This window comes from Dipodomys spectabilis, unplaced genomic scaffold (genome assembly GCF_019054845.1).
Source record: "Dipodomys spectabilis isolate Male_0828 unplaced genomic scaffold, ASM1905484v1 ptg000324l, whole genome shotgun sequence".
NCBI lineage: Eukaryota > Metazoa > Chordata > Mammalia > Rodentia > Heteromyidae > Dipodomys > Dipodomys spectabilis.
In genome coordinates, this window is record NW_024871001.1 from 3,177,617 (window position 1) to 3,205,435 (window position 27,819).

Genomic DNA, 27,819 nt, shown 5'->3' on the forward strand with positions numbered 1-27,819 from the left:
GGACACAAAAGCTAAAAGAAAAAAAACTATTTCTTTAAAATGTAAATTATTTAGTTTTAAATCAGTACTTATTTTTATAAAATTACTTTATATAATGGGTAAACTATAGTCAAAGACTGAAAAATACATGCTAATCTATTGATTTATAAAAAATCAAGCTGGGCACTGGTAGCTTATGCCTGTAGTCACAGCTACTGAGGAGGATGAGATCTGAGGATTGCAGTTTGAAGCTAGCCAGGGCAGAGAAGTCCATGAGATTTCTATGTCCAATTAACTATCAAAAAGCTGAAAATGGAGCTGTGGCTCAATTGAATACTAGCTTTGAGCAAAAATGCTCAGGTCAGTGCCCTGCCCAGGCTCTGAATCCAAGCTCTAGGACTGGGGGGGGCGGGGGACAATCAACCAGGCACTGGTGACTCACAGCTAGAATCCTAGCTACATGAGAAGCTATGATTGAGAGGACTGAAATTCCATGCCAGCTGGGCAGAGACCACCTCACTACAATAGGAAGTCTAAAATAGACTGCAGTCCAGGAACCCGCCAAGTAGAAAATAAGTCACTGTCTCAAAAATAGCCAGTGCAAAACAGGGCTGGAAGTATGCCCTGTGTTCAAATCCCAAAATCAGAAAATCAGAAGTTTTGGTAGTTCTTAAGGATCTGTACTCTTTTTTATTTTTTGAGACAATATCTTATTAATAACTATGTGCTCTCGGCTAGCTTCATATTCAATTCTCCAACTTCAGCCTCCACAGTGCTGGGCTTACAGGTGAGCACTACCACAGATGGTTTGACACATACTAGTTTTAAATGAACTGCTCTGTGTAAACAAATATAATGTTCAGGGTATACGTCTAGTTTCTAAATTTTCCTTTAACAATAAATATTATTTACAATGTAATATATGTTAATTAAGTATTTATATTTTATTATACATTTATAAAAATATATTTTATTATATATTTATGTTGATTATATATTAATTATATTGATGCATTCTTTTAATATTTTATAGTTATACACTTATAATTTGGTAGTTTAAGAGGCATCAGATTTTACCAGTGCCTCCTGCTGTCTTTGACTCCCTAACACAAATGACATTAATTTTTTTCCACCAAATGTAAAATACCATCATACAAAATTAACTTAATAAAATATGAGTGCATATTGTGCATACAGCATTCAAGTAATTTGGCTTGCAATAATCTGGAGAAATTTAAAGTCTGTTATTTCAATTCCAAATAATGTGGCAATACATTATTCCAGAATGTTTTGGAAACTGGAGGCCCATTCTCTAAAAGTTGTTTTGATCGCATTGGCATTTTGGACCTCTGCTCTTTCCATTTTCCCTCTGAGTTAGTAACTGAATTTTGTTGATATGTTCTATGTTTGCCATATTTCATAGATCCTTTCATTTTGCTCATTTTTTTTGACTCTTCTTCATCACTCTGCCTTTCCTGCTTTTCATTCTCTTTTTTACATATCTCCTGGAATTTCCCTTCTTCTTCCTCATTGTCTACCTCTTCTTTCTCCTCTTCTCCATTCCTCCCATTTTCTTCCCCTTCCCTCCTTTCCTTTTCCTCTCCTTCCTCTTCTTCCTCATCTCCTTCTTCATCCTCTTCTTCTTCCTCTCCTTCCCCCTCCTCACCTTCCTCCTTTCCCCATTCTCCTTCTTCCTCTCCTTCCCTCAATCCTTCCTCTTCTTCTCCTTCCTCCTCTTCCTCTCCTTCCTCTTCTTCTTCCTCCCCTTCTTCTTCCTCTCCTTCCTCTTCTTCCTCGTCTTCCTTTTCCTCATCTCCTTCTCCCTCTTCTTCCTCCTCTTCCCCTTTTCCTTCCTCCTTTTCATCTCTTTCATCTTTCCTCTCTCCTTCCTCTTCTTCTTCCTCTTCTGCACCTTCTTCTCCTTCCTCCTCATCTTCTCCCTCTCCTTGCTCCTCCCCTTCCTCCTCCTCCTCTCCCCACTCTCCTTGCTCTTCTTCCATTTCTTCCTCTCCTTGCTCATCCCCTTCTCCCCCTTCTAGCTCTTGCTTTCTTTCCTCCTGGTTGCCTTTGTCCCTCCCCTTTTCCTCTCCTTCTTTCTCATTGCTTTTCTCCCATTTCTCCTCTTTTAGGTTCTTCTGTTCCTTACTCAAGCACCGCATTTTTTGTCCTCCTTTCTCCTCCTCCTCCTCTTCATCCTCCTCCTCCTCTTCCTCCTCTTCTTCCTCATCCTCCTCCCTCTGCCACTGTTCCACATTTGAAATACCCTTCTCACAGATTTGGTCCCTTGTACCTTCAGGCCCAACTACTATCTCTCCCACTGGCTCTCCCTTGCCTTCACTCACCTCTGCTCTGACTGTAAGGTCATCTGATAAGGTTTGTGCTTTCTTCTTTTGTCTTCCTGGCACCTCAAATTTTTTCTTATATGTTTCTATTACTTGCTTCTCTATTTCATTTTCTTCTGAATCATTTGCTTCTTCCTGCTCCTCTGGTATCTTTGACAAATGCTCACGAATAAAATCATATTTTCCCATGAATCTGGACTTTCTGGAACCATTACCATTTCCTTGTTTAAGAAATGTTCTGCTGAACCACAAGCTGTGCTCACTTTCCACTTCATCGTCTTTCTCTTCACTACTAAAGTGTACTGACTTGGAATGCAAGAATATGTTAGGTTTGCCTTGCTGACTCTGGCTTTTATATTCCGTGTAACTTTTTGGCTCTTCTATGAAATATGTTTCACTGCCAGTGATCATTTGTCCAATCCTATTTTCCTTAACATAACCTTTATGTTCTTCATACACAGAATTTGCATCTTTATCTGATATGTCATCAAAAAATTTATCATAATGTAAAAATTTCACTTTCTTTTCCCTTTTGCTTAGATTTTTCACACTTGCCATTTTCTTCAGCCCAGTGCTCTTCTTAAAAATTACTTCTTCATCACTTTCTTTTTCTAGTTCCTTAGCATCAAGGTGATCAATACCATTGTTATTTTTGTGTCTAAACATCATTTTTTGTAAACCCTTTCCATTGATGTCAGCCCGATGCCTCACCTGCTGTGTGCCACTACTTCCTTCTTCCTCATCTGAAAATGCTTCCAAGGTTTCAGCTACTTGAACCACAGAAACACCTGTTGCCACCTGTTGTTCACATGTTTTATCTTCTTTTGTTTTTGACATCTCTTCAAATTCATATTCATTATTATCATCATTTTCAGTACAGGTTGTAAGCTGGCTCAGTTTCTCAACTGCGTCTTGGCTCTGTAAATTTTTAAAGCAATCATTATTCTACTATTAGTTAACAAAAGTAACAAATTACTGCTAAGATTTAACCTACTTATAAGTTCATAAGTTTATAACCTACTTTATAAGTTTATAAGGAGAATTAAAATGTCCAATTTATTAGGCATTTTAGTGAGGATTTGTTTTCTTTTTTTTTTTTTTTTTTGACGGTTGTGGGGCCTGAACTCTGGGCGTAGGCACTGTCCCTCAGCTCTTCAGCTCAAGACTAGCACTCTACTATCTGAGCTACAGTGCCACTTCCGGCTTTTCTGCTTATGTGGTGCTGAGGAATTGAATCCAGAGCCTCATGCATGCAAGGCAAGCACTCTACCACTGAGCCACCTTCCCAGCCCAGGATTTGTTTTCTTTAGGGATAATTTATGCCATGCTATAGGCATGTCTAATTTTAAGAACACATATCTATGTTTGTGTGACTTTCAATTCTCATTACCTGCCTTAGTTTTTCCATCTATCATATTTATTCTCTACATTTTTTCCCAATCTCAATCTTTAGATATGATTCATTTTCAGACTGATCTTGTAAGATGCTGTAAACATTTTTACACTACTCTGGCATATGTTTGCCATCATCTCTATCATTTTTAATTTTCAAATTTTGATGCCTTTTGAGCTCATGAAATTTACAAAATAAAAATGTGAAAATGATAAATATTGAAAAATGAATAGGTTATTTCTATAAGAGAAAGTTTGAAATGGAAACTACTCATGAAATCATTTTTATCTACATAGTAAATAATGATGAACGTATTTTTTTTTTGTCAGTCCTGAGGCTTGAACTCTGGGCCTGGGCACTGTCCCTGAGCTCTTCAGCTCAAGGATAGTGCTCTACCACTTGAGCCACACACCATTTCCTCCATCCCCCCCCCCGCCCCGATAATTTTCACCAGACTATCTACACATGGGTGGTGTGTGTGCGTGCGCACATGCGACTGTGTGTCTGTGTATGTGGTTCCAAATAAACAGAAAAAGCAGGAAGTGGAGCCATGGCTCAAGTGGTTGGGCACTAGCTTTGAGCAAAAGAAGCTCAGGCCCAAGTTCAAGCTCCAGGACTGGCAAAAAAAAAAAAAAGAAAAAAGAAAAAGAAAGAATAATTCTCTAATGAACAAAATAGGAAAACGTCAAATTGTTGACCTATTCTATAAGCTAATGGATTCAATATCTGATAAACTATGGTCTCAAGGCGGAAAATTAAAATAAATTTTACAAGTTGAGATATATTATGGAAAGGGCTCATTATTTTTTACCAAAGAAATGATTAAAATAGGACAAGTTACAAATTAAGCTAACAGCTTATTCAGCCAATCCTTTTTAGTTTTCACTCATTAAAATATACCTGGCAGGGCTGGGAAGGTGGCTCAGTGGTACAGCGCTTGCCTTGCATGCATGAGGCCCTGGGTTCGATTCCCCAGCACCACATAAGCAAAAAGGAAAAAAGCCGGAAGTGGCGCTGTGGCTCAAGTGGTAGAGCGCTAGCCTTGAGCTGAAGAGCTGAGGCGCCCAGGCCCAGAGTTCAGGCCCACAACCAGACCCCGCCCCCCCCCCAAAAAAAACAATAAAATATACCTGGCAGAGACTAAACATAAAAGCAACATGTGAAGTTAGAAATATCGTTAAAAGGAAAGATTTTTCTTTTTCATTTGTTCTAGGCCTGTCCTTTAAGAAGCAGTGAATAAAACTTGTTAGTCCTTTCCAGGAGCCCTAAGACATACAAGCCTAACCATCAGAACTGATTTCCAAATGGATATGTATTTCTTTCCCTAGCATATAATAAAGCATCTCAAAAGTGGCCAAGCCCAGAGTCTAACAGAAGAGGATGGAAAGACACAGAAAAGATGGCTGCTTGAAGTACAGACAATAAAGTGGTCAACATTTACTGTGTTTACATAACTGGGTGAGGAGAAAAGCTCATCTATAGTCAGAAATGCTGTTATTCACATGCCTCTCACTAATACAGATAAGAATAGTGAGGATTCATTCTAAATTTTTATGATTTAGCAAGATTGTTTTGCATTTCAGTGGATTTGGCTTTAATGATTTTTTAAGTGCCAAAGGCATTAGAATCAGAAATTAAATATTTTATATAGCCTTCTTACTTTAATTAACATTTTTTGTTTTATTTTCCTAAAGTGCAAACTCATCCTTCTCCATGTCTGTGGAAACCACAGACTGTGTTTTCCTCTAGCTATTCCTTACTCATTAGAAGTCTCTCTTGGGACGGGGAAGTTGGCTCAATGGTAGAGTGCTTGCCTCACTCACATGCATGAGGCCCTGGGTTCAATTCCTCAGCACTACATAAGCAGAAAAAAGCCAGAAGTGGCGCTGTGGCTCAAGTGGTAGGGCATTAGCCTTGAGCTGAAGAGCTGAGGGACAGTGCCCAGGCCAAGAGTTCAGTCCCCACAACCGACAAAAAAACAAAACAACAACAAAATGTCTCTCTTTCTCACCTATGAACAGTCTCTGCCTCATTTCCAAATGTTTTTGTCATGCCTTTTATGCTGTCTGGTCCTTAAAATCAAAGCCCAAATAAATACTGGAAAAATATTATCTGGTATTTTCTCTAAGATTGCCAAATTTTAAAGTTAAAAGTTAATATCATGTAGAAACTCAGCATAGTAACTCCCTCAAAGTCATACTCAATTATAGTCACAGTCACTTTGATAAACAATAGCCATAAGCACTATAATTATAATCTATTCCTTGACAGAAAGCATAATTTATAAGCCTGTGCCAGTGGCTCATGCCCATAATTCTAGTTACTCAGTAGAAGGTTGTAATCTAGAAGATTATGGTTCAAAGCCAGCCCAGGTAGAAAGCCTACAAGACGTTATTCCTAAGCAGCAAAAAGCCAAGCTAGAGCATGCTCAAGTGGCAGAGTGTGAGCCCAGCAAGCAAGGTGAGCAAGCACAAGGTCCTGAGTTCAAACTCAAGTTTAAAAAAAAATTATAGTAACTTAAGAAAGTAACCACAGAGAGCAAATTCAAGCAATAAAACTATCACAGAAAATACATACCAATAAACAAGCCAAATGAAGGACATCTATATTGTATTCCTCCACTTCTTTAATTTTAAAATAAGTGATTATCTTTCTTGTGTCCTTCCCAGAAACTTTGCAAAGAAAAAAACATTAATACTGTTCTTAACCACCTTGAAAATAATAACTTTCCAAATTATACCTTGTGTTTTTGAATTGGAGAAAATACTGGTGACTTCTCACTGGAACTCAGGTTCACCACATGTGTCTGAAATAAAAGAAAAATAGTTCTAAAAAGAATGAAGACTATATATGATTATGTATATATACTTATAATTCCAAATCTGTTTCTGCATGCACTCGCGTGTACACACATACACACACAGTACATATGGCAATACAATCCAGCCAGGCACCAGTGGTACACATATCTGTAATCCTAGCTACTCAAGAGTTTGAGATCTGAGGATTGTGGTTCGAAGCCAGTCTGGGTAGGAAAATCCATGAGACTCTTGTCTCCAATAAATTAATCAGAAAAAGCCAGAAGTGGTACTGTGGCTCAAGTGGTAGAGCACCAGCCTTGAGCACAGAGAGGCTCAGGGAGAGCACCTGGGCCCACAGTTAAAGCCCCAGGACTGGCAAAAAAAAATCTATTCTCAATTCCCATATAAATGATGTGAGGATAGAAATTAATTTTATCCTTTGTAACTTGTACCTCAATAAAGATGATTAAAAATGAACAGAATTGAAATAGAAGATGGTGATTTAGAGGTACTGGGCCTGCTTCTGCATGAATTAGAATAAAAACAATAGGATTTTAGGTGCTTATTGATATAAACAACTATGTTGGAACTATGCTGAGTGTGGGTGCAGACTTGTAGAAATCTCGGGGAAGTGTGTAAGAGAAGGAGAAACTATGACAGCTTGACAGGGAGAGAGGGAATACCCTCTAGTCAGGAGAATAGGTAAAAAAGAAAGAGTGTAATAAGCTGTACCAGCTCAGGATCTGACATGCAGAATATCTGGAAATCTTGGCATGAATTGACTGGCTTTTAAGACAAATAGTCTAGACAGAGAAAAGATCTGGAACCTACAGAACAACCTGTTTCTGAAGAACTTCTTCATTGTGTCCAGCATATTCTGAGCCATCTTGAAAGGCATGTTATTGCCTGAGCTCACTGCTGTGGGGGTCAAGAATCATACATTTTCCTATCTCTAAATCTCAAGGCAGTATCACTGTACTACTCTAGCATGCAGGTAGCTACCTGGAGAGTCAGCTTAATTTGGAAGAGATTCTGATACAATTTCACTGAGAATTCTAGGTAGTAGGAATTCGGTGCAGAGAGGAGAGGTTGTTACTTCCTTTCAAAATCAGAGGTTTGGAGAAACAGTTGTTTACAACCTGGGGAAAGTGAACATCTGTGTGTGACTTCACATGGGAGCCATGTTTGGAAGTATCACAATTATGGGAAGTGGATGGCCCCATCACCCCATTTCTAGTACAGTTCTTTTGTAATTTCATTGCTATTCACTGCCCCTGGAGGCAGTCAGAAATGTGCCACAGAACCAGTGTCTCATCACAAAAAAAACCTCTGGAGAGAATCTTTACCTGAGAATCTGTGCTTTCTCTACCAACTGCTTTCAATGAGCAGCTGAGAAGATTCTAACTAGCTTCATCTACAAATCACCCATGCTAATCATCAGGCAAGCACCACTGCCACTTTAGGAATAATGGCAGATGGTGTACCCTACTTGCCCTGCTGGTTATGCACCACCTGCCTGAACTACCTAGGGACCCAACTCTTGTGAGACTTAAAGAAAGTTCATACCTCAGTCTATGGCACAATATACACTGGGTCACAACCCACTAATAATGGCCAAAGAATAGGAAGATTACACTATAAATTCCAATTAAAACTAAACTCAATGCATAACTGATACCTCAGGACACATTATAGGAGAATGTTACTTACTAAGAAAGCCCTCATATAAAAGTGAAAGCAATATTCATCTCTGCAAATCACAACATAGACATTAAAAAAGAAAAACCCTAGCAAGATGACCACCTCCAAAAAATTGTAATTCAGATTCCCAAAGATATCAAAGTGTATGAAATGCTGCAAAAAATAAAAGAATAATTAAAAATTCAATGAATCTGGGGCTGGGAAGGTGGCTCAGTGGTAGAGTGCTTGCCTTGCATGCATGAGGCCCTGGGTTCAATTCCTCAGTACCACATAAGCAGAAAAAAGCCAGAAGTGGTGCTGTGCCTCAAGTGGTAGAGCGCTAGCCTTGAGCTAAAGAGCTGAGGGAACAGTGCCCAGACCCAGGGTTCAAGCCCCACGACCGACCAAAAAAAAAATTCAATGAATCTAAGAGAATACAAATAAATACTTGAACAAGTTAAGGAAGACAATACAGGATACAAATGAGCATTTTAATAGATTCTGAAAAAGAGCTAAACAAATATACTGTAAACAAGAAACTCAACAATTCAGATTTTAAAACTCAGTCTAGAACTTCAACAACAAATTAGATTAAGGAAAAGAAAATACTGGGTTTTTTTTGTTTTTGTTTTTGTTTTTTGTCAGTCGTGGGACTTGAACTCTGGGCCTAGGCGCTGTCCCTCAGCTCTTCAGCTCAAGGCTAGCGCTCTACCACTTGAGCCACAGCGCCACTTCTGGCTTTTTCTGCTTATGTGGTGCTGATGAATCAAACCCAGGGCTTCATGCATGCAAGGCAAGCACTCTACCACTGAGCCAACTTCCCAGCCCAAAAGATAGAACATTAGAGTTTACAGGCCTGTACTCCTATCTACTCAGGAGGCTGAGATCTGAGGATCATGTTTCAGAGCTAGACCATGCAGGAAAGTCCGTGAGACTTTTGTCTCCATTGAACCACTAGAAAAGCAGAAATGACACTGTGGCTCAAAGTGGTAGAGCTTTAGCCTTTGAGCAAAAATTAAAAAAAAAAAAACACCCCAGGAACAGTGACCAGTCTCTGAGTTCAAGCCCCACAACTGACAAAAAAAGACACCTCTACCAAGATATTACATGCAGACAGCAATTTAAATAAACAAGAATGAATAGAATATCCAGATCACTTGACACCACAAAATATCAAATATCCACATACTTGGCATACCAGAGGCAGAAGCACTATATGCTGAGGGCAGAATCTGCTCAGTCAGATAACAGAAAATATCCCAACCATGAACATCCAAGTATAGGAGACATTTAAAACCCCAAATAGACAAGACTAGAAAAGAACCTCTTCATGGTACAACTAAATTGCCAAAGTATGGGACAAAGAAAAAAATATCAAAAACTACAAGAAAGAAAGACATACAGCTGACATTTAATTGTAAACTCATAAAGCAACAGATTCAGGGGCTGGGAATGTGGCTTAGTGTAAAGTGCTTGTCTAGCATACATGAAGCCCTGGTTTCAATTCTTCAGTACCACATAAACATAAAAATCTGGAAGTGGCACTGTGATTCAACAAGCAGAGTGCTAGCCTTGAGCAAAAGAAGCTCAGGGACAGTGCCCAGGTCCTGAATTCAAGCCCAAAAATAACAAAAAAACACCAGATTTCTCAGCAGAAACTCTAAAGACCAAAAAAGTATGAAATGAAAGAAAGGTTAACTTCTGGCTAAAATTACTATGCCTAATATGAATGAGTTTGAAAGGGGTTCTGTCCTTTCAGTTTTATGGATAATTTTAGAAATTATAGGTGATCTTCTCTAAATCTGGTAAGTTAGGCATGGTTGAGTATGCCTATAAGCTATACATCTAAAGCCAACTGATTCTTTTTTTGATGGACAGTGAGCTTTGTTTTTTTTTTTTATTGTAAAGATACTGTACAAAGGGGTTACAGTTGAATGAGTAAGGTCATGAGTACACTTCCTATCGAGCGTTGTTACCCCCTCCTTTGTTTTCCCTACCATTCCTTCCTTCCCCAACTCCCTAACTTCTCCTCTGACCATCCTCAACCCCGCCAAAGCTGTAAAGCTCATTTTCAACATAGTGTCTTGTACATCTCATTGTTACAATGGGTCAACCTGTATCCTTATTTCAGCATTTTGTTATTTCCCCTCCACTCCCCAAATCAGAAAAATGTATATACAAGATGTAGGGCACCAGAATCAAATACAGTGAAACCCGGGGTTATACCATGGGGGAAGAACATACAAAAGAAACCAAAAAAAAAAAAATCACACAGCAACATCGTGGAAATGGCAATACTTCCCAAGGCTATCTACAAATTCAATGCAATACCTATCAATATTTCAACCTCATTCTTCAAGGAAATAGAAGAGGCAATCCAAAAATTCATATGAAACAATAAAAGACTCCAAATAGCAAAAACAATCCTTAACAGAAAGAACGGTGCTGTTGGAATATCAATACCAAATTTCAAACTCTACTACAAAGCCATTGTAATTAAAACAGCTTGGTACTGGCACAATAACAGACCTCAGGACCAATGGAATAGAATTGAAAACCCAGAAATGAACCTACAGACCTATAGCCATCTAATCTTTGATAAGAGAGCTAAAAAAATAGAATGGAAGAAAGACAGCCTCTTCAGCAAATGGTGCTGGCAAAATTGATTAACTACTTGTAGAAAACTAAGGCTAGGGGCTGGGAAGGTGGCTCAGTGGTAGAGTGCTTGCCTTGCATGCATGAGGCCCTGAGTTCCATTCCTCAGCACCACATAAGGAGAAAAAAGCCGTAAGTGGCACTGTGGCTCAAGTGGTAGAGTGCTAGCCTTAAGCTGAAGGGCTGAGGGACAGCGTCCAGGCCCAGAGTTCAGGCCCCACGATCGGACCAAAAAACAAAAAACCTAAAGCTAGATCCTTATATATCACCCTGCACCAGAATCAACTCCAAATGGATTAAAGACCTCGGAGTTAAAACACACGCTCTGAAAACATTACAGGATAGAATAGGAGAAACCCTAAGTCTCCTTGGCACAGGCTGAAATAGTCTTAATAGAGACTCAGAAACACAACAAATCAAAGAAAGGTTAGACAAATGGGATTGCATGAAATTACAGAGCTTCTGCGTGGCAAAGGACATAGCTAGCAAGATCAATAGAAAGCCCACAGATTGGGAGATCTTCACTAGCCATACAACGGACAAGGGTCTCCTATCTAAAATATACCTGGAACTCAAAAAATTAAATCCCCCAACAACAAATCTTCAAAGAAACAACTGCCCAATAAATAAGTGGGCTAAAGACTTAAAGAGAAACTTCTCTGAAGAGGAAAGAAGGATGACCAACAGACACATGAAGAAATGCTCAACCTCCCTAGCCATAAAAGAAATGCAAATCAGGGCTGGGAAGGTGGCTCAGTGGTAGAGCGCTTGCCTTGCATGCATGAGGCCCTGGGTTCAATTCCTTAGCACCACATAAGCAAAAAGAAAAAAGCCAGAAGTGGCGCTGTGGATCAAGTGGTAGAGCGCTAGCCCTGAGCTGAAGAGCTGAGGGACAGTGCCCAGGCCCAGAGTTCAGGCCCTACGACTGGACCCCCCCAAAAAAAATTTTTTTTAAGAAAAAAAGAGAAATGCAAATCAAAACAACATTGAGATACCACCTCACCCCAGTTAGAATAGCTAGAATCAAGAACTCTAATAACAACAGATGCTGGAGAGGATGTGGACAGAAGGGAACCTTACTGTATTATTGGTGGGAGTGAAAACTTGTTCAACCAATTTGGAAAGCAGTATGGAGGTTCCTCAAAAGACTCCACATAGAGCTCCCCTATGACCCAGCAATCCCACTTTTGGGCATTTACCCAAAGGATCACAAACAAGACCACACTAAAGCTACCAGCAAACCTATGTTTATTGCAACCTTATTTATCATAGCTAAAATATGGAACCAACCCAGATGCCCCTCAATGGATGAATGGATCAAGAAAATGTGGTATACATACACAATGGAATTCTATGCCTCTGTCAGAAAGAATGACATTGCCCCATTTGTTAGGAAATGGAAAGACTTGGAAAAAATTATATTAAGTGAAGTAAGCCAGGCCCAAAGAAACATAGGCCCCATGGTTTCCCTTATTTGCAGTAACTAGTATATGTCTGAGACAAGCAGAAAAGGTCAGATAAGTTGATGTTAGGCGAAATGAACCCCAAGATAAGTATTCAAATGTTTTTTCTTTCATGTGATTGTTTCTAACATATTTATAAAATGATTTCTCTGTTGCTTTGTGTGTCCCTCCCCCACGATATAACTCCTGCTTTCACTGTATTTGATTCTGGTATAATTTGTGGAGGGGAAGGGAAAAAAACAAATCATTTAAATAGGGATACAGGTGGACCCATTGCAACAATGAGATGTACAAGTCGTTATGTTGAAAACGAACTTTACAACTTTGGCGGTGGGCGGTGGAAGGAGGAGGGAGACGGGGGTGGGGGGTGATGGAGGGGAGATGAGAAGGGATAGGAAGGGAAAACAAAGGCTGAGATCTGAGGATCTCGGTTCAAAGCCAGCCCTGGCAGGAAAGACTCCTATCTCCAATAAGCCACCAGAAAACCGGAAGTGGCGCTGTAGCTCAAGTAGTAGAGTGCTCGCCTTGAGCTGAAGAGCTGAGGGACAGCACTCAGGCCCAGAGTTCAAGCCCCACGACCGACAAAAAAAAAAAAAAAAAAGAAAGAAATGTACTCATTATCTTGCCCATGTAATTGTAACTCCTCTGCACAGTATTTTCACAATAAAAAAAAATCACACAGTACATTTTAAGTACATTAAAAACAATAGCAAGAAAGATAAAACCTCACTTTCCCAGCTATCTCTTTCCTAGCTCTCTCTCTTTCTCTCTCTTCCCAGCTCTTTCCCAGCTCTCGCTCTTTCCCAGCTCTCTCTTTCCCACCTCTCTTTCCCACTTCTCTTTCCCAGGCCTTTCCCAACCGCGTGTAGGGCCAAGATGGCCTGGTGCCAGCCAGAATGATGAATAAACCTACCCTTACATGAATACCACGTGCGTGGTGTTGTTCTTACTCAGCTACCTCTTTTTTAAAACCTAACATAAATGGTGTCAAAACCTGGGAAAGACTCCTCTCCGTTTTTTTTTTTCCCCCTTTTTTGCTCTGAGGAATACCCACAGTTCTGACGGCCTTCTGCGAACCCATCTGTCTGCTGCAGACACAGCGCATCGATACCATTGCTGGCCTTCACATCCACATCCACACCACTTCTCTACTCTGGTGAGTGAAACTACTCTCTACGGTTCTCTGTTGTTCAGTCTCTGTCCAGATGTGGTGCCACACCAGAGAGCTCCTACGGCCTTTAGCTGAAAGGCCTGTCACCTCTGAAGCCGAGGGCACTTGGTTTTGGGGGCTTGGCCATTTCTCTCTAGAGGGCTCTGGGGGAAGTCAGGACGCTGCTTCTGCCTGGTCAGCTCTCCTTCACTCACCAGACTGACTCTCCGACACATTTAATGGGGTGCTGCAAATCACGCCAGAGCGGTGAAACCCCTTTGACAGGCCTCCTGTGCTCCCTGGAAAGCCAGAGCGCCTAATTTTATGCCATTCTCAGATGTAGACAGTTTTTGCCACTGCAATGGTAAATGGTCAGAGTCTGTTGACTTTCAGGTTCTCTTTGCTCTCTCTCTCTCTGCCATTCATGTCCAACTTTCCCTATTTCTCCCTTTCTCTTCTATAGCGTTTTGGTTTGTGCCCTGAAGAGTGCGACACAGGCTGGGTCCCAGGGACCCCCTTCTAGGTTCCCTCTCAAGGGCTAGCCAATTTAAGCTTGATCTATTTGTTCTTTGCATTTTTTCAGAAATTCACCACCTTGAATTTGCCATCTTGGCCACATGGTGGGTTAAGGGTTTGGCCCCATCTGACCCTTAACCTTCTACCAAACTTACTACTCCATCTATTCTAAGGTGCCTTGCTAACAAGTTGCTCTTTTCACAGGCCCTGGTAACTGAGGCCCAACCATCTGATGTACTTTGTTAGCAAAGATGTCTAAACGTTGTCAAATTTTTAGGTTTTGAGTTTTGCCTTTTTTGTTTTGTGTTGTGTGTTCTGGGACTGACTATGTGACTAAAATATTGGGCATATCTGTGCTAAGATTCTCACATCCAATGACTTTTGTCATTGCAGAATATTTGTTGGTCAATTCTTGATAAGAACAAGGTAAGTTCTACTTATTCTACTTGATCTCCTTGTTGCTTTAATTGGAAATAATAAAGAGCTTTTGTGGCAAAGATTGCAGTTCAAAGCCAGCCCAAGCTGAAAAATCCCTAAGACTCCATTTCCCAACTAACCTGCAAAGAGCCAGGCTGGAAGCATGGCTCAAGACTCTTATCTCTAACCAGCCAAACTCTGCAAGTGGTACTATAACTCAAAGTGGTTCAGTGCTGGCCTTGAGCAGAAGTGCTCAGGGACAGTGCCCAAGCCTTGAGCTCAAACTTCCTTGAATACCAACTGGGACAAGCCATCCCAGCAACAAGCACCTAGACTTAGCCAGTCTGGGGAACAAGGGAAACATGGAGAGCAGTAAGAGAAGATGATGTCACATCAGCTACTTTGTGGCTGCCCTTTCGAAATTAACCAGAGCCGGGAGGTCAGTAGAAGTAAGAAGCCTGTCCATCCAATGTCTATACCTGTCTACCTATTAACTGAACAGGAATTTATATTCTTGCCTTTGTCACCTGACTTCTCTACCTAGTCGCCAGATGTCAGAAGTAGCTAGGGACATTTGTACCAACATTTTCAGCCCCAAGTCCTTCCTCTTGCCATTTATTTGCTCTCTAGTATTTTTTTTCCAGCCCCTCAATGCCTCATGAGACTTCTACTTCATCTAAGGACTCATGCCACCAAGGGACAGCTGCTGCTCGCTGCCTTCTCTAGGAGGGGACCAAGTTTCAGTCTTTTACCCCTAAAGTCAATGCCCCTTGTCAGCAGGAAGTAGCCAGAGAGAATCCGTGCCCTATTCCATGATTATTAAAAGGCTGTAATGTAAGGTCTGCTTCTGGATGGTGAGCAGACTCCACCCTCCTCGCAGCAAAGTCTCCGCCCAGTTACCTGCATTACCTAGGCAACTGGCACACCTGGAAGAGGTCACATCTGCATCCACTGAGGTCACATCTGAATTTGATGTGGCCACACCTTCCTCCGCCCATACCCTAGATAAGGCCTAGCCCAGGCCCAGACACCCTCTTTCCCAGCTCTCTCTCTTTCCCAGCTCTCTCTCTCTTCCCAGCTCTCTCTTTTCCAGTTCTCTCTCTCTTCCTCTCTCTTTCCCAGCTCTCTCTTTCCCACATCTTTCCCAGGCCTTTCCCAACCGCGTGGAGGGCCAAGATGGCCTGGTGCCAGCCAGAACAATGAATAAACCTATCCTTACCTGAAAAAAAAAAAAAAGATAAAGCCTCTTGTGTCCCTATCTTGGAGTTCATTTCGCTTAGCTTTGGACTTTTTCTGCTTGTCCTAGACATATACTAGTTATTTCAAATAAGGGAAATGTATGTTTCTTTGGGCCTTAAAGCCAACTGATTCTTGATGAAGATACCAAAAACAAAAACTGTAAAAAAGTCTCTTCAAGAAATAGTGTTGATTTTTTAGGTGCAATAGCTATGTGCATCTAATCATATAAAACAATATTTATCAAAATGAACTCCAGGAAATGGAAACAAAGAGTTTTTCTTTTTCTTTGTTGTTGTTTTTGTTTTCTTTTCCTTTTGTCTTGTTTGTTCATTTATCTGCCTATGGGGATGAGGACACAGAAAAGTTAGGACAAAGGGTGAACAAATACTGCCATAATACTCACTAGACACTATGTTGAAAATGAACTATACATCTTGTGGGCGGGTAAGGAAGGGAAAAACTTAAGAGTGACAGAAGGAGTGACAATGTTCAAAAAGAAATGTACTGTTTATCTGACTTATGTAGCTGTAACCCCTCTGCACATCATTTTTACATTAACAATAAATAAATTTTGGGGAGGGGGTCTGGTCGTGGGGCCTGAACTCTGGGGCTGGGTGCTGTCCCTCAGCTCTTCAGCTCAAGGCTAGTGCTCTACCAATTGAGCCACAGCACCACTTCTGGCTTATTTCTTTGTGCTTATGTGGTGCTGAGGAATTGAACCCAGGGCCTCAGGCATGCAAGGCAAGCGCTCTACCACTGAGCCACCTTCCCAGCCCCTAAATAAGATTTTTTAAGGGAAATAGTGCTGAGAAAACTGAATATTTCCGTGTAGAAAATTAAAACTAGACCTCTCTATTTTTCATCTTGTATAAAATTCAACTAAAAGTCGATCAAAGTCTTGATTTTAAAAACTGAAACTTTGAAACTCCTATACGAAAACACAAAGGATACCCCTTCAAGATAATAGCATAGGAAACAATTTCCTAATAAGAGTCCAACAGTTCAAGAAATAAAGGATGGGGCTTGGAATGGTAGAAGGCTTGCTTTGCATGCATGAGGCCCTGGGTTCCATTCCTCAGCACCCACATAAGCAGAAAAAGCCAGAAGTGGTGCTGTGTCTCAGGTGGTAGAGTGCTAGCCTTGAGCTGAAGAGCTCAAGGACAGTGCCCAGGCCCAGAGTTCAGGCCCCCACAACCAGCAAAAAAAAAAAAAAAAGAAAATAAATAGAGGATGAATTGACAAATGAGATAATATTGCATAAAAAAATGTTTCTGAACAGCAGAATGAAGAGACAATCTACAGGATGGAAAAAATAGTTGTAAAGCTATTCATCTGACAGAGGATTCATTTTCAGAATATATAAGAAACTTGAGGGGGCTGGGAAGGTGGCTCAGTGCTAAGAGTGCTTGCCTTGCATGCATGAGGCCCTGGGCTCGATTCCTCAGCACCACATAAGCAGAAAAAGCCGGAAGTGGCACTGTGTCTCAAATGGTAGAACACTAACCTTGAACTGAAGAGCTCAGGGATGGCGCCCAGGCCCAGAGTCCAGGCCCCACAACCGACAAAAAAAAAAAGAAACTTGAAAAACTTAACAAAACACAATTAATGTAATAAAAATGGGTAAATTATCTGAACAAATACTTCTTAAAAAAAAAAAAAAAAACACAAGCTGGGCGCTGGTGGCTCATGCCTGTAATCCTACTCAGGAGGCTGAGATCTGAGGATCGCGGTTCAAAGCCAGCCCGGGCAGGAGAGACCGTGAGACTCCTATCTCCAATAAACTGCCAGAAAACCAGAAGTGGTGCTGTAGCTCAAGTGGTAGAGCGCTTGCCTTGAGCTGAAGAGCTGAGGGACAGCACCCAGGCCCAGAGTTCAAGCCCCACGACCGACCAAAAAAAAACAAAAAAAAAACCCCACAAATGGCCAATAAATGTATGTAAAACTTAATATCATTAGAGGTAAGAGAAATGTAAATCAAAAGTACAGAGAGAATCTATCTCACCCAGGTCAGAATGGCTATTATTTATTTAAAAAAATAACAAATGCTGATAAGGATATGGAGAAAAAAGAATCATTAGAGGTTATTGGTAGAAATGTGGGAAACAATATGGAGATTTCTTCAAAAACTAAGAACTGCCCTATGATTCAGCTATACTATTCCTGGTATACCAGGAAATGGAAAAGGAAGAGAAATACCTGTATACTCATATTTTCTGAGGCAATATTCCCAGCAGCTAAGATATGGAATCAGCCTAAGTGTCTCTCAATAGATAAATGGACAGAGAAAATAGGACATACACACAATGGAGTATTATTTATCTACAAAAATATTAAATCATGTCACTTTCAGGAAAATGTATGGAACTGGAGGACATTAATCTAAGCAAATGAGCCAGACACACACAAAAAAGTATTGTGGGCTTTCACTCACATGTGGAAACTATAAAAGAAACTGACCTGAAAAGAGAAACATGAACTGTTAGATAAGGGGTGAAGGGAGTAAAAGGGAGGACAAAAGGGAGGGTTCAAGGATAGTGCCTAGCCCAGAGTTCAAGCTCTACAATGGACAAAAAATAACCCTTTTTTATGAGCATAAGATAATAGAATATACATATATGCACACAAAAGCATATGATGAACTTAAATTCACAAAAAATAGGAAAATAGGTAGGAAATCATTACCATATTTAAGACATCAGTAGTTTCTTCAAGGTTTTCTGAATCCGCTGCTTGAGTAGAATTTTCTGCATCACTTTCTTTGGTCATCAGATCTTGAAAATACTCTGAATTATTAAGAAGTAAAAAGAAAATTCAGATTTCAAAAGAATAGGGAAATACAACTGAACAGAATACAGAAGTTATTCTGTAATACAAAGTATGGGTATTATTTTACCAGAAGTCTTTTTTTTTAATTAAGATTTTTATTGTGCAAATACTGTACAGAGGGGTTACAGTTACATGAGCAAGGTAATGAGTACATTTCTTATTCAGCATTGTTGCCTCTTCCTTTGTTTTTCCCCTATCATCCTTTCCCTCCTACCTCCTCAGCTATACCCTCTGACCCCCCCCTCAACCCTCCTTACCAGAAGTCTTTACTGTCAAGTTTAGAGTCAATGTTTTTAAAATCTTTTCTATGTTTGAAAAATCTGCTACTAATTAAATAACAATTGCTTCGTTCATATAGACAGACAAATGTTAATCCTTTGGAATAAATACTACCCAGGTATCAAGCACTGGGAAGGTGGGTATAGAATGAAGAAAGTCCCAATGACACACATCCCCTTGTAGTTGGCAGTTCCCCTTGTAGATTATGCCAGGTTGGTCTGTATGTTTATGGTTAATTAAAAAAAACACTGAGACATGAAGCCAGAGACAGTTACATGGAAAATTTTACACTTATGTTCAAAAATATCAGGGATCCTCTGAAGATAGGTGAGGATGTGGGAACTAAACTGCAACTGGATAAAATTAATGTGGAAAGTGTTGCAAAGGAAAGATTGGAGACACACAGAATGTAAGGTTGGAAAATACAGTCTTAGCATATTCTTGTCTCAGACTTGACTAAGAAAACAGATATTACCAGACCAGATCTGCTAGATCTTCTTACCAACAAATGTACACAATTACCTGCATTTGTACCCAAGTTTTCATTTTCCTGTTAAAATGGAGGATGTCTTCCCTTTTATCAAAGACTGCTCTGTATATCAGCCTCTCCCATCCTCAAAGAGCTTTGTATCTTGTCTCTAGGATACTCAGCTCTCCTAGACACTACTGGCTCATCTCCACTGACATATAAATGTGTTCCAGTATTTCCCATTCATACCACAGATCATTCTTAGCTGTCAATCCAGTTGTCTGGACTACTTCATGAACAAAAAGGCAAATTAACCTCGATGGAGCCTATCTCATCTTCATTTGCACATTTGTTATTCATGCCTCCACTCTAATGCTCTAGTTTCTGCTCTTATCTTTCCCTCGAATTGCACTTTTGAGATTATTGTTCATCTCCATGATAGCAAATGCACTGGATGTTCTTTGAACAGTACTTTGCATTCATGATATTGTTCTCTAGATTCCCTGCTACCTTTTTGCCAACTGTAAGACTCAAAGAATTTTTTAATTGGCTCTTCCTCCTTCCCCCTCTAAATGGAAGACAGGACTATATCCTTGGCCCTACACTTCCTCTAATTTGTGATAATTTTACACAGTTTCATAAATTTTAAGTACAGTCTCTATGTTCATAATTTTCAAATCTGTACCTCTAGTCTAGAGTCACATGGGCTGGCTTCAAACCTCAATCCTCAGATCTTAGCCTCCTGAATAGTTAGGATTACAGGTGTGAGCCACATTACAAGTGTGAGCTTCTGCCACCTTGTTATGTATAGCTATATATTTGTTATCCTTCATATTTTAATATACATGTACTTTCTCAGCAAGATCTAACCTGATCACTTCAATAAACTGGACAGATTATCTTAAAAAAACACATGAAAAACAATAGGAATGAAAGAGAGATTTCTCTTGAAAGCAAGTAGAGTAACAAATATTACCTGACTCCAGTAGCTTTCCAGGCTCAAAAGTGCTTTTCTCTGGGAAGTTACACCGAGGCAAACGGAAAGGGACTGAACTGGGTGAGAAATAAGCAGCTCCTTTGCCAGCCCCCTCTACAGGAGGCAGTGTTTGTGTCACTGGAGAAGAATGTGACGGTGTCTCCTTTAAAATAAGCAGGGTAAATAAAATTTCTATCATGTATAAAACATCATCATAAACTTCTCTGCATTTTAAAAAAATAATAAGCATTAAACTATAATTTTACATGACAGAATTTCTAAACTTGAGAATGAATATTCCTTCTTTCAAACTCAAGTTCTTATTTCTTCTTTTGGGACCGGTCGTGGGCCTGAACTCTGGGCCTGGGCGCTGTCCCTCAGCTCTTCAGCTCAAGGCTAGCACTCTACCACTTGAGCCACAGTGCCACTTCCGGCTTTTTTTCTTTTTGCTAATGTGGTGCTGAGTAATCGAACCCAGGGCCTCATGCATGCAAGGCAAGCACTCTACCACTGAGCCACCTTCCCAGCCCCTCAAGTTCTTATTTCTGTGATCTGTTCTCACTATGTTAACAAAAACAATACTGTATTGTACATTTAAAGGCCAAGTGTTATGTTGGTTGTTCATACCACAATAATAGAAAAAAGCTTGTAACAATTTAAAGTACAAGTCAATCCACATACCAATGAAAAAATGCAATATTCACTCAGAGGTAATAAGGAAGGCCTATGAAGGCTGCTTTGCACAGCATGACAGTCTACAAGCAAAAGTTAGCCACAACAAAATTTTCAGTATTCTAATTTGTATCTTTAATGGTTTAACTCTAAACTCATTTTTTTGGGGAGGTCCGGTCATGGGGCCTGAACTCTGGGCCTGGGCACTGTCCCTCAGCTCTTCAGCTCAAGGCTAGCGCTCTACCACTTGAGCCATAGCGCCACTTCCAGCTTTTTTCTTTTTGCTTATGTGGTGCTGAGGAATTGAACTCAGGGCCTCATGCATGCAAGGCAAGCGCTCTACCACTGAGCCACCTTCCCAGCCCTCATTTTTGTTTTTGCTAGACTTGGGGCTTGAACTCAGGTTCTGGGCACTGTCCCTGAGCTTCTTTTGTTGAAGGTTAGCACTCTACCACTTGAGCCACAGGGCCACATCCAGCTTTTTCTGTTTATGTGGTACTGAGGAATTGAACCGAGGGCTTCATGCATACACGGCAAGCACTCTACCACTAAACCTAAACTCACTTTTAAAATTTAAAAACCTTTCATTCTTATTGTTTTGAAATTTTTATCTAAGACACCTTTTCTTTGATTTCAAAAGAAAATATTTTTTTCTTCACTCTTTTTGCAATCACACCAATATATAAAGTAGACCACAAATGTACCTGGTCTCTTCGACGCAGACGTGCTGATACAGTTCTATGGAGTGCATTCCCTGAGTTCAGACCACCGATGGGCTTAGAAGAAGTTGACTGTAAGTAAGGCTCATTTGCTTCATTAAATTCCATTTCTTCTACTACACCAAGTCGAGGGGTGGCAAAAACTAGCATGTGACAACCACCACAAGCAATCTGCAGGTAAATCCACAGAAAAATTAATTGAAAATGGGATCAAATACAAATATGTGTGTGTGTGTGTGTGAACCACCACAAGCAATATGCAGGAAAATCCAAAGAAAATTTAATTGAAAATTGGATCAAATACAATTGTGTGTGTGTGTGTGTGTGTGTGTGTGTGTGTGTGTGTGTGTGTGTGTGTGTGTGTGTGTGTGTGTGTGTGTGTATTAGGGTTTGAATTCAGGGCCTGGGAACTGTCCCTTAGCTTTTTTGCTCAAGGATAAAGCTCTACCACTTGAGCCATAATTCCACTTCTGGCTTCTTGCTCGTTAATTGAAGATGAGAACCACACAGACTCAGCAACACATAAACAGAAAAAGACAGCAGTGACACTATGGCTCAAGTGGTAGAGTGCTAGCCTTAAGCAAAAGAAGCTCAGGGACAGTGCTCAGGCCCAAAATTCAAGCCCCAGGGCTGGCAGAAAAAGATAGAAAAAAAAAATAATCAGTCTCTTGAGATAATTAGGCCTCCAAGCCTTTTACTTCCCATGAATGTTTTTTAAGTTTAATGCTTACAAGCCCTTTCACAAAAGGTAACCATGCATGATGATGGAACAACAAAACCAATATTCAAAGAATTTTGAGACATAATAACCTTCAAGAAAATAGTTATGAAAACACCATAGTATTTTTCATACACAGACTGCAGTGTTCTACCTAGTGAAATAGGACGAATAGCATACTCTGTACCTTCCTTTATAGTATTTTCAAATATAAAATTTATGTATATTTTTGTATACTTTTTGAAAATTATCATCCTCATTAAGACTATGTCCAATCACTAAGGACTTGGTTATTTTGTCCTTCACTGATTACTTTATATTCCTAATACAAAGTGCTAAAGGGGGAAATTAGGAAAGATACAGATTTTTCAGGGACATAATGCCCAATATTTGGCTTTTTAAGAAACTAGTTACAGGGCTAGGAAGTTGGCTCAGTGGTAGAGTGCTTGCCTCGCATGCATGAGGCCCTGGGCTGGATTCCTCAGCACCTCATAGGCAGAAAAAAGCCACAAGTGGCACTGTGGCTCAAATGGTGGGATACTAGCCTTGAGCTGAAGAGCTGAGGGACAGCACCTAGGCCCAGAGTTTATCCCCCACGACTAGCAAAATAAAAAAGAAACCAGTTATACTTATTAATTGCATCCATTACACTTTCTTGAACATATTTGCAATATTAATATACTTAGTAATAATAAAATTTATTCATTTTCTATGATATACTAAAACACTCTAATCTAGAAGTATGAAAATATAAAGAAACACATTGATACCCTTACCTGTTGAACTATGAATCTCAAAAAATTAGAACATAAGGTGGGAAAGAATTGATTGGTAAAATTCTCCAATCCAAGTCCTAATTTTCCATGGCGACCATCTCCAAAAGTATACATTAGACCTACGTCTAAAATACAAACAAAAAAGAAGAAAATTACAAAAGTGCTACTCATATGGCTCTATTTGTAAATAGTCAAATATACTAATTTATAATGCTATTAAAATCTTCCCACTAAATTCTGCATTAAATTTAATCTGGTCCATTGATCTTCCCACACTCTCTACAGTCTCTGTGTTTCTACATGTAATGTTATGTAATGAAAACTCAGAGCTGGGCGCCGGTGGCTCATGCCTGTAATCCTAGCTACTCAGGAGGCTGAGATCTGAGGATCACAGTTCAAAGCCAGCCCGGGCAAGTAAAGTCTGTGAAACTCTTATCTCCAATAAACCACTAGAAAACCGGAAGTGGCGCTGTGGCTCAAGTGGTAGAGCGCTCGCCTTGAGCTAAAGAGCACAAGGACAGTGCCCAAGCCCAGAGTTCAAGCCCCACGACCGACAAATAAAAGAAAAAAAGAAAACTGAGCATAAACAACTAAACCTTGGTGGTTTGTGAAGGTGAGTTCTTGTAATAGAAGAGATTTGTGGGGGCTGGGAAGGTGGCTCAGTGGCAGAGCGCTTGCCTTGCATACCTGAGGCCCTGGGTTCGATTCCTCAGCACCACATAAGCAAAGAAAAAAAAAAAGCCGGAAGTGGCGCTGTGGCTCAAGAGGTAGAGCGCTAGCCTTGAGCTGAAGAGCTGAAGGACAGCGCCCAGGCCCAGAGTTCAGGCCCCACGGAAAAAAAAAAAAAGAAGAAGAGATTTGTGGAACAGCAGCACAGTACAGTGCTGAATCTTGTAGATTGATCTATACAGATAGATGATGTATCTATATAGATGACAGATATACATCATCTATCTGAGATACACATTTCTTAAGGAAAAAGAGATTATTGTATTCTGACCTCTATTTCAATACTATGTTTTCTTTTCTCCTCAGATCATTGATAAATCAAAGTTTCTTAACACTGGCACTATCAACATTTGGATTGTGTGGGTCTGTTCTGTACATTGTAGGGGATTTAACAGCATCTTTGGCCTCTATCCACTTATATGCCAGTAGAACAATGCCTCTCTGCAGCTGTGACAATAAAAAATATCTATAGATTCTATGTGCCTTCTGGAAGAATAAATTTGGCTAAAGTGGAAAACCACTGATTTACTTAAATATAAATATCTCATTTTTTTCTTTTGGTCCTGGGTCTTGAACTTAAGGCCTGGGGGCTGTCGCTGAGCTCTTCAGCTCAAGGCTAGTGCTCTTCCACTTGAGCCACAGTGCCACTTCCGGTTTTCTGGTAGTTAATTGGAGATAAGAATCTCACAGAAGTCCCTGGCTTTGAATGGAGATCCTCAGATCTCAGCCTCCTGAGTATCTAGGATTACAGGTGTGAGCCACCAGTGCCCAACTATAAATGTCCCTTTTAATCATTCAGTTCTTGAATTCATTCCATAAATTTCGGCCTAAGGAAATGTTATGAGTCAATAACCATACTGACTAGTCTCCATGCCAATATCTTGGTCCCATTTACAGTAAGGCTCATGATGAATAGTGTTGCTACCTCTCTCTAATAAACCATTTTGTGTGCTGCAATAGCACCTATTCTAAACTTTTCCTCATCTGTTACGTACTCCTCTTTCATCTCTACATCTTAAGTGCCTTAAGTGGCTTGAAGCAGAAGTCATGGGTACAGAAAAGAGTCTGGTGATTAAGAGAGACTTTTGATTGAAGGTTAAAGGATAATTAGAGTTTAACTGTAAGAATAGAATGAGGAATCTTCTAGGTAGATCCTTTAGGCACTGAATCAAGAGAAATTATGAATCAGAAAAGAAGTGAAAATGCAACCAATGAGCCCAGGGCACAAGAAAGGGGGTAGTAAGAATCTTAAGAAGAGTAATATAAGCAGTTGCCAGTGGCTCATGCCTGTAATCCTAGCTACTGAGGAGGCCAAGATCTGAGGATAGTGGTTCAAAGCCAGCTCAGGCAAGAAAGTCTGTGAGGCTCTTAACTCCAATTAACCACCAGAAAACCGGAAGTAGCGCTGTGGCTCCAGTGGTAGAGAACTAGCCTTGAGCTGAAGAGCTGAGGGACAGCACCCAACCCAGGCCCAGAGTCCAAGCCCCACGTCCAGCAACAACAAAAAAAGAGTAACAGGGGGCTGGGAAGGTGGCTCAGTGGTAGAGCGCTTGCCTTGCATGCATGAGTAACATAATTATACCAGGAAGGATTCAATTAGTTCAGATTACAAATTTTTAAAATCTATCTTAAGGGCACTAAGAGGCTTTTATACTAGGAAATAACTGAATCCTATTTGGGGACTTCTAGTTTAGGAAGCAAAAATTATTTAACAGACTCCTAGGACTGAAAAAGTTGATTAGAAATAACAATTCAGTAAGGTGACCAGTTAAAAAAAATGATTTCTAAAAAACAGCCAGGCCCTGGTGGCTCACACCTGTAATTCTAGCTACTCAGGAGGCTGAGATCTGAGGATCGCAGTTTGAAGACAGCCTGAGCAGTAAAGTCTGAGACTCTTCAATTAACAACCAAAGCTAGAAGTGGGTCTGTGGCTAAAGCAGGAGATTGCTAGCCTTGAGTACAAAAGTTCAGGGAGAGCATCCAGACCCAGAGTTCAACCTACAGGACCAGAGCAGTAGGGGAATAGATTCCATGTAAAAGAAGTGATAACTAGCCAGGTGCTGGTGGCTCATGCCTGTAATCCTAGCTACTCAGGAGTCTGAGATCTAAGGATCATGGTTCAAAGCCAAACTGGGCTTTTATCTCCAATTAACCACCAGAAAACCAGAAAGTGGTGCTGTGGCTCAAGTGGTAGAGTGCTCACCTCAGCTGAAGAGCTGAAGGACAGTGCTCAGGCCCAGAGTTCAAGACCCACAACTGACAAAAAAAAAAAAAAAAAGCCAGCTACAATAGAAAGCTGGCAAGAATTTTCAGGAAAATTGTTACACACTTCTCAACAGCCCTAGAGGAAAAAAAAGCATCTTTAACACTTGTCCCCCTAGACAAGATGAAAAGGCAAAAAGGCAATTTTTTTGTGCTTTAAGTGCTGGGAAGTGGCTCAGTGGTAGAGTGCTTGCCTTGTTTGTATGAGGTCCTGGGTTCGATTCCTCAGCACCACATTAGCAGAAAAAGCCAGAAGTGGTGCTGTGGCTCAAGTGGTAGAGCACTAGCATTGAGCTGAAGAGCTGAGGGACAGTGCCCAAGCCCAGAGTTCAGGCTCCATGACCGACCAAAAAAAAAAACAAACACCTTAACTAAAGCTGAGTTCTGGTGGCTCATGCCTGTAATCCCAACTCTCAGGAAGCTGAGATCTGAGGATTGTGGTTCAAAGCCATCTTAAGCAGGAAAGTCTTGACAGAAAAGTGGAAGCAAAGCTGTGGCTCAAAGTGGTAGATGGCTATTCTTGCCCACAAAAGTTCTTGGACAGTGCCCAGTTCCTGAGTTCAAGCCCCACAACTGAAAAATCTTAAAGTGTAATTGTATATCAGATGATCCATAAAAAATAGCTTGTATTTGCCATCAATAGCAATTTAGAGTTGACTAAAAATGACAATCAAGATGGAGAAACAGGGGCTGGGAAGGTGGCTCAGTGGTAGAGTGCTTGCCTTGCATGCATGAGGCCCTGGGTTCGATTCCTCAGCACCACATAAGCTAAAAGAAAAAAGCCGGAAGTAGCACTGTGGCTCAAGGGGGAGAGCACTAGCCTTGAGCTGAAGAGCTGAGGGACAGCGCCCAGGCCCAGAGTTCAGGCCCCACGACGGGACCCAAAAAAAAAAAAAAGATGGAGAAATAGATTAGGATTTTCCAGTAAAGATAAATATATTTTATATATATATATATATATGTATGTATATACATATATACATACATATATATATATATATAATTCCTGTGAGATAAGGAGGGAACACTTCTTTATATGCTTTATATTCTGCATAGTACTATTATTATATGCTATGCTAACACAATTGATAAATGATAAGGGACAGCATCCTTCCTGAAGGGTTCTATGGAGAAAAGCTGCTTGGTAATAGGTTGAATTTGCTATTCCTACTTTAACCAGCTATCGTTAGATGAGCTCCATGTTAGAAGGAGCCTTTTTTGAAAACAGGAGGAAAAAGGATATAGAAGAACTTGGGTTATTTTAATATACTAGATGTTCCTGACTTATTGATGCTTTTTACTTCATTTTTAGAAATGAAGTAAATAGTGAAACTACAACCTCTTTTGTTACAAAAGCATTTATTTACCATGCAACCTATGTTTCTTTAAGGCTGGCAATAGCTATGTGTATAGTATTTACTGAAACTGAACTCCAGGCTGGGAATGTGGCTTAGTGGGAGGGCTTGCCTAGCATGTATGAAGCCCTGGGTTCAATTCCCCAGTAGCACATACACAGAAAAAGCCAGGAGTGGGGCTATGGCTCAAGTGGTAGAGCGCTAGCTTTGAGCAAAAGCTCAGGGTCAGTGCTCAGGCCCTGAGTTCAAGCCCCAGGACTGAAAAAAAAATAAAGAATATATTTCTTTTAAAGCTGGGCACTGGTGCCTCATGCCTGTAATCTTAGCTACTCAGGAGGCTGAGATCTGAGGATCACGGTTCAAAGCCATACTAAGCAGGAAAGTCCTTATCTCCAATTAACCA

The 27,819-nt window shown here is 40.4% G+C and overlaps 1 protein-coding gene across 1 annotated transcript in view; it reads right to left on the bottom strand.

Moving 5' to 3' along the window:
• Rpgr (retinitis pigmentosa GTPase regulator) overlaps positions 1 to 27,819 on the bottom strand; it is a 59,252-nt gene that overhangs the window by 16,651 nt on the left and 14,782 nt on the right. The window contains exons 9-14 of the mRNA XM_042702441.1: positions 23,071 to 23,195; positions 21,562 to 21,747; positions 20,186 to 20,348; positions 18,318 to 18,418; positions 6,455 to 6,520; positions 3,033 to 3,239 (exon numbers count right to left, since the gene is read on the bottom strand). Of these exons, the coding sequence (XP_042558375.1) occupies positions 3,033 to 3,239; positions 6,455 to 6,520; positions 18,318 to 18,418; positions 20,186 to 20,348; positions 21,562 to 21,747; positions 23,071 to 23,195 (848 nt within the window). The remainder of the gene's footprint in view (positions 1 to 3,032; positions 3,240 to 6,454; positions 6,521 to 18,317; positions 18,419 to 20,185; positions 20,349 to 21,561; positions 21,748 to 23,070; positions 23,196 to 27,819) is intronic.